The sequence below is a fragment of the Rhopilema esculentum genome, chromosome 5, assembly GCF_057945365.1.
Source record: "Rhopilema esculentum isolate cy_ngs chromosome 5, ASM5794536v1, whole genome shotgun sequence".
Lineage (NCBI taxonomy): Eukaryota > Metazoa > Cnidaria > Scyphozoa > Rhizostomeae > Rhizostomatidae > Rhopilema > Rhopilema esculentum.
In genome coordinates this window covers 3,208,896-3,216,759 of record NC_142819.1, presented here as the reverse complement: position 1 = coordinate 3,216,759, position 7,864 = coordinate 3,208,896, and the positions used below count along the sequence as shown (strand labels likewise).

The window sequence follows — 7,864 nt, the reverse complement described above, 5'->3', positions numbered from 1 at the left end:
TAAATTGTTTTAATTTTAGATTTTAGCTATTGTATTCTAGTTATAGTTAGAAAAGTTACTCGATTTTGATTTAGCTTGAAAATGCCACCAAATATTCTGAAAATCCGTAGCCACTGATCTTGATAATTACAGTATGGGACAAATTATGAAATAGTGCTCATAAGTGATGCTAGAAAACTTTTCAATTAGGATTATACAATCTGAAGACCACCATAGAGAACGTCTGTATTATCAATTTTGTATTATTTTTTTCTAATCTCTATAAAAAAATTTGTGAGGCAAAGGAATCATTTAGAAGGTGGGGGGCACACGAGTTAAAGAAAATGTTACCCCTACGTTGCCACATACAAGAATGTTCAAAATTTCTGAAATAAGGAAAATGTCTTATAGAACAGAACATGTATAGAACATTAAGAGCATAGCTGACATAAAAATACTTTCTGAAATTTACTAAATGAACTATTGTCTTCTTACGTTTCGTGAAGTCAAATCTTTCCTATCTTAGCTATATCTAGTTTGACTATTTATTTATGTACATTAAAAATAATGAATTGTTATAACTTTTCTCTGTCATTGTGTTCCTGAGATATGAAATCAATCTACTTTCGATAACAAATTATCCATATTGGAGATTTGAAATAAGCTAGCGTGTCGTATAGTAGTAGTTTGACGAAAATTCAAATCGAATAAGGCGAAAACCTGTGAAGGAAACTTAAGATATGTATTTACTAGAGACAATTTTTTCAAAAATATGCTACTTAGAATCCTTTAAACTGGCACATAGAATACGAAACTTCCATTGAATGCCAAAAGAACCGTAGGCCAGTAAGCACTAAGGAAGGTTTAGAGAACTAGAGCCCAATCTTCAATAATAGCCCCTCCTCCTTTGGAGAAATCTCCTTTACTTCAAAGCAAAGCAGAATTTTATACATCAGGACTCATATATATCGCAAAATTCCATCTCAAATCAGAGATTGGTTGCACTCTTTCAAACCCAAGTGTAAATTAGCCTGTGGTACTATACTGCGCATGACGTCTTTCCTGGCAATTCTGTGTTTGTTTAAGTAACTGCTCCGAAACGGAGATTTGGCGAGATAATTTATTATTATCATTATTATTATTATTTTTTTCGAAGTTTGGCATCAATCTCATTCTTCCACCCACCAAATTCTTGCAATGCCAGACAGTTAAACTCTTTAAGACTGTCCTCAAACCAAGAAATTCGCTCTTTATTGAAAGATTCTAGCACTGGTACAAACATACAATATGACAACACCAAACAAGTTCTCAAATCCATCCAAAGTGAACACGAAAACTGCATTGAAATCTTACATCTCAAGGGTTTATCATCTCGTGCATCATAAAATTTGCTTTTAAGGGAACTAACCAACTTTGGTCTAGTGTCCAGCAAAAGTTACCGAAAAGCAGTTACAACTTTACCATCAAATACCTAAACAACACTCTTGCCACTAGGAAAAACCTCTGCAAATGGTCGATTACTCAGTCATCTGGTTGCTCATTTTGTCTCCAATCAGAATCATTACAACACATAGTCTCTAGCTGCAAAAATTATCTTGAACATGGTAGGTATACCTGGAGACATGATTCTGTACTTCTATATTGGCTAAAACCCTTTCAACACCTGAAACTAGCTCACTTTACGCGGACCTGCCTTCATTTCGTTCACCTTCTTTAATCACAGGCGACTCCTATCGACCAGATCTTGTCTTTGTAACTGAAGATCGAATCCTTTACATGCTAGAGCTTACTGTTGGGCTCGAAAGCAACATCGACGAAAACAGTACTCGGAAAGCTAAGAAGAACAGCGATCTTTGTTAACCTTTCTATGAGTGCCCTTGGCATTCTGGGAACCTCATCTACCTCTCTCTCCGAACTGATTGACTTCTAAATATTATAACACAAATAAAATCCCTTCACCCAGTACAGTACAGATACTTTTAAATACTGCACTTTTTTCTGATCTTAATAAGACAGTTAATAAGACAGTATCTTGGCAGAATCAAGCCTTTGGAAATGAATTTTCCACCCCACTAATAGTGATTGTGTTTATGTAGCCAACAAGTAATGAGACTTTTTTACTTTTTTTGCTTTCAAAATATCTTACCTGTTTGTATTCTCGTCTTATTTCATTGAGAATTGAATTAGTGAATTAAGTAGCCTATCGTTTGATCAGTGTACATATATGGATTTTCTCTGGATTTTCTATCTTCTTTAAACATAAAAGATGATATTGCATAATAATCCTCCTGTGCAAAAATAAAAGCTTATTGGCTAATATCCTGTTGACTCTGTTAATATTGCTGTTTATTTTGCTTCGAAATTGACATTAGTAATCTTCCTGTTACGTTCTATTTTACCAGGCACTGTTAACAATCTCAATGAACACTGTAGCTAGATGAATCAGAAGATATGAATGTTAGATATGCAGGAACGTAACTTGCGATTAAGAGTTTGTGTGCATGAGGCTGTATGAGTCAATCTTCAAAAGTCAACCATTGCAAATAAATTCATATGAAGTAAAAGGCAAGCTTTTGTATCAAAATTTGCAGTAAAGCATTCCAGAGTGGGAATTCTTTAGCTACAAAATGTTGGGGCTAGTTTTATGGCATGCCCTTTGAAATTTTGGTTAGGGAAATATACAGGGGGTTTCCAAAGAAATTGATTAGGACGTTGGGGGTAACTGAAAACAAATCATATGAGTGTTTAGGGGTACGATATTTTCGAAAAACTTTTCGTCTTGTTGAAGAATCATTTAAAAGGTATGGATTTGCAATTTTTCAAATATTTTTTTTCTGGATAGATACTTTTTGGTTTTTAGCTCAGACTTTCTGAGACTTTTTTCCGTTTGTTACATGATTGAGTCCCCCTTTAGTGAAAAAAACATATAAAAATCAGTCTGGTCAAGAGTACTACTCATAGTACCTAGTTGACCAGCACTGAAAAGGACTCTAAAATGTATTTTGATAACTCATAAGTCCAAATTAATGTGATTTTAGCAAATAAGGGAAAGCTTATGCGCTAAGCATTTTAAAAACTAAAATCATACGCCAAATTCAATGCAAGGAAAATATGTTAAGCAATTATTCACATGAAATCGGTAAAAATCAGACCTGCTTAGTGTAAAAAGAGTGAGATATAGCTAAATTAATTGCAGCCATCTGAAACAAAATGGGAAAGATTTTGTTTCAGATTTCACAATGTGACTGAAAGAGAAGTCTACTTTCTGTAATTTTTGAATCTTCTTTTTATAGACATCAATAATTTAGAATTGCTTTTGTTTGTTAATATCATTCAATTATTATTTTTACTTTTTTTGTTGAGTTTTTTCACCATTTACATTCATCGTTAGTGTTAAAGCAAACTAACCCATAGGCAGTTCGTTAAAAGGCACGAAGCCAGCATAGAAGGTGAGCGGGCAAGAGAGGCGAAGCCAAAACGTTTTTCAGAGGGGTACAATATTGCTTTTTGCCAATAAAAAGAGCGTGTTTAACTCTTTTTGGGTGTGGTCATAAGGTAAGTCATTTTTTATGTAGCTTTTATGTGTTTCTATTTTAATATTCAGAACTCTAACATTTCAACTGGAAGCATTTTTAGTGCCATACTTTGCAAGTTGAACTGCTACAAAAATTGTTACAACTGTTAAAAAAGATTATAATTATACTACAGGGGTGAGAAAAATTATGTGCCAACGAACAAAGTATGGGGGCAGCCCATCTTTAGCGACGCCCCTGGGGAAAATGCCGACTTAAAGTCAGTTTGTCAAATGAGCGAAGCGAAGGGGCTCGCTGCTTATAACTTGAAGGCAAGAACCTAAGCGACAGTATTGAAGAACTTATGTAACGATATTGAAGAATCTTCAAAAATTTGATATCTTGCAATTGATACAGAGTTTGAATAGATTTATTATCTTCCCCCCCCCCCCCCCCCCCCGATAAAGAATTTTTGCATGAATTTTTGGTAGTCTTTGTAATCTTCCTTCAATAGCGATTAGAAACGCAAACATCTATAAAGAAGTCTTGTTTTCTATTACATATTCAACAGAATAAATCCAAAAATCAACTGTGAAAGGGAACTAAGCCATAATGATAGGTGCAACGGACAGGGACAGCGCACCAGTATAAAAGTGGAGGGGCTAAAATGGGTGTGCCTGAAAATTTTTCAATGCCACGCCCTCTAGAAAGCTTGAAAACGCCCCTTCTAAAAAGTACTTGATTATTTCTACTGAACTTTTATAAACAATCTCGTTCAGAGAAGATATCAACAAGTATATAAGTAGATATAATTAGTTTGAGGGTAATAAAACGCCAAGCTAAACAATTTAGAAAATACATCATATCATTAAACAAGGTAAAACACTTAGAAAATGAACAAAAAAGGTTCACAGTCAAAAAGAACTGCTACCACATAGGAGTAGAATATCCAAATTTGCGATAGGGTAAACCTTTCAACAAATATTCTAGCCTATTATTGCAAAAAAAAGTAAGGGGGGGGGGCTATAGCCCATGCTAGCCCAAAGGCTGCGCGGTGCTTGCAACGGAGCCTGAGCATATTTAAAAAGTCATCAAACTGCAATGACATCAAAGATTTTTGTTCAAAACGAAGGAAATTCAGGTCTCGTCTTGCAGCTTGCCATCTTCGATATCTTTAATAAATAGGTCTCTTCGACGAAAAGTTGAAACTCTAGAGTTAACTATAGGCTTCACAAAGTGGAAAAAATTGCTATTAATTTAACGATTTTGAGTTCAAATCCTTCCATTGTTGTATGTCAGTTCATCTTTTCATCAAGTGACGCTTTAGTTTACGAAGAAAATTCATTTAAAGTGTCGATTGTCTCAGTCATGGGAGAATATAGACTTCTCCCTACTCGATGTTGGTTTTTTAGATAATTTGAGATCCGGGTGTTATCTTTATTGATTACTTTTCATAATTTATTTTTCTATATCCACATGTCATAAATTGCTTCTAAGACTACTAAATAACTGTTTTGCAGAACATTTGGAGCTGTCTGGTTTATTGGCTGTTCTGTTTTGTTTGCATGTGGGAAACTTCCCAAAAACACAAAATTTTTGCTTTTTTTAATCTTAGGCTGGACACGTTCTTATGATATTTTTATTATTTGAGTGAATCGAGCCCCGTATTTTTTAAAAAAATACTCTTATAAAGATTACATGTATATTATTCATGCTTATTGTAGTTTATTTGCAAATATTAACAAATGAGATATTTGGAAAAATCTCATAAAGCACTTCACTTTTATAATATCGTCACTTCACAAAACATTGCAATGACCCTCTTCCATGGATGTCAATTAAGCACACTAGCTCAAAAGGAAAGCGAGGTTATTAGTTCATTCAATTTATATCGATTGTAGAGTTTATATAAAGAATTTTTAAATTTAATAGTTTTCCAACAAATAATATACTCCCAACATCCCTCGCGTGCAATTCCTGCCAAAAAATTTCAGCCGCTGTCTTCACCCCAGTATATTTAGCATTATGATTTATTCATTGTACAACAGTCTTGTTTGTCTGTAACTGAAATGGGGGGGGGGGGGGGCTTGATTGAATGACTATGTCCATGTGTCCAGGGATGGCGCTCTAGGGTGTCATAGGGGCAGCTGCCCGCCCAAAATTCTCAATGACACCCCATCGGCAGCCCAATACAAGAAAAGAAAAAGAACTGTCGGCACTTTGAAACTGTCGAATAGGAAATTCACTTTTTTAAAAAACTTCTATTAGCCTTCTACAACAACTACAACAACAGATATTACTATTTGTTTCGGGGACGCTGCGCAGGCGGGGGTGTCGCCCATCATTCTGTATCATAATTCAGTTTTTCAATAACAGGCCCAGGTCAAGATGGTTTGAAAATTGCTGCAAAGAGAAGGTTAGGGTTCATTGGCTCAAAACGTGAACATGTCTGCGCAGATTGCTCAGAACTACCTTGAACTTCACAAAATAGGGCCACTTTTTGAGGTAAATGTCATTTTCTTATGTCAAAGCAGTGGAAACAATATTCGTTCATTTTCATGCACCCTTCCTCTGTCCCTTTCCCTAACTTAGGGACTTAGGGACTCGGCGAAATAAAGAATTTTGTTATTTCGAATATGAGTGTATTTCGTAGTATTTTCTTATTTGTTTAAAACGAATGAACGGCCGCAGCAGAGTTTGATTATTTCTTCACTGACTTCAGTATGCAACGCTTTTGTCCCTTTTGCCCTGGCCACCACGATATATTTGCCCTGGCCCTTGCCAGTGCACACACGATATTTTTATCCACCTAGGACAGGGTGTGGACACTTATTGAAATTTCATTTCAATAAGGGCGTGGCCAGAAAGACTGCATCGCATACTGTTTTATTTGTGTCATCTTCTACTTGTGTCTTTACCTCCTCAACGACACAAAAACTCTGACGACAGAAAAAATGTGAAAAATGAGAAAAGACTCCAAAAATCTCTTGCACATTGGGAGTTCAGACTTTGATCAATTTTGAGTGCAGCCTTACATACCCAAGGTTTATTTGCATACTATGAAGCATAAAAGATGGATTTATTTGTGGTTTCCACTAAGCATTTTCAATCTTTTATTTTCATGTTGGCTAAAACTGGATCATAAAGATAGAATCTTCTTGTTGCTATAAGCCTGTGTCAGTAGTTTCCTGTTTTTTGATATTCAGGCTGCATATTACAATACTTCAAAATTCATCTTTTCTTGTTCATTTCACTGCAATTTTTCACTGCAGTGAAAATATTTAGCCACAGTAGTAAATTCTGGTCAAATCTGTAGAAATAAATTAACATTTAAAGCATATTATCTCACAACTGAACTGTTCAGTTCATTTTAAAATCCTTACATACAAATCTTTTGGAATAAACAACAACAGGTTACATAAGATTAATAAATTACATACAATGAGAAACATTTATATGAGAAGTATGAGAATTTACAGAAGTAGATTTGTGTTAATTTAATTTTCAGTTATTTATGCATGGTAGCCCATTCAGCATTGCTGCTGTACAAAAGGCCATGCACTAAAACTGAAAGAGAAACTAACATCAAATAGAAAAAAAGTAAAAGTTACAACAGATGATAAGATATGTTCACAACTACTTCTAACCCACCCTACCCTCACAATTTTTGATAGTCTGTTACATTATTTTAAATTTTATTTCCCTTGATGATTCAGAATTCCTGGAATAGGAAATCTAGTGAGGAAAGGATAAAGTTGGCATTAGGCAGTTTTCTCAAAAGGAAAAAGTATGCATGAGTCATAGAGAGTCTGTGTTTTGCACCTGATTTGATCTAATCATGATTTGATCTGATTTGATATATTATCTGCTTTTTGTTTCAGAATTTGATGGCCACTTTAATAAAGGACATGCCAAATGAGCCAATCCCTTACCTTATCAGAATGCTGCAAAAAGCAGATCAGAAACTGAGAAGTCCAAGAGGAGTATCTGTATGTACTTTTTTCATGATATTACAGTTTACTTTCTATTTCAGATTGGAGTTGTAAAACCTTGCCAAACAGGTTATTCTATCTGTTTCAAAAATTGTGACACTGAAACATGTGGCCATCAGCTAAAAAGTAATATCTGCTTAAAAATTGGTCTTAGAGAGTGAAAGTTCTTTTATTTTCCTAAGGCTCATGACAGAAGCAAGTCTGCAAGCACAACTGCTCTTCATTCAAGGTATGGCATTGGTGTTTCTGGCCAGCCTGCACCAAAGAGGTCAATAGAGGAGCCCCATAGTAAGTGGTTCCTTCAATTATACTTTATAAGGCATGTCTGTGTTTATATTAGCAAATGATAAATACTTTGATGATATTACTGAATGGAAAGGC

General features: G+C 34.9%; 1 protein-coding gene across 2 annotated transcripts in view; it reads left to right on the top strand.

Annotated features, from left to right (window-relative positions):
- Positions 1–5,820: 5,820 nt before the first annotated feature.
- Positions 5,821–7,864, top strand: part of LOC135689558 (uncharacterized protein C8orf34 homolog) — a 32,905-nt gene continuing 30,861 nt past the window's right edge. The window contains exons 1-3 of one of the 2 annotated variants that reach the window (XM_089116235.1): positions 5,821–5,996; positions 7,373–7,480; positions 7,666–7,771. In XM_089116235.1, the coding sequence (XP_088972361.1) occupies positions 5,937–5,996; positions 7,373–7,480; positions 7,666–7,771 (274 nt within the window). In that variant the 5' untranslated portion in view covers positions 5,821–5,936. The remainder of the gene's footprint in view (positions 5,997–7,372; positions 7,481–7,665; positions 7,772–7,864) is intronic. The other variant, XM_065206810.2, reaches the window with a different exon arrangement.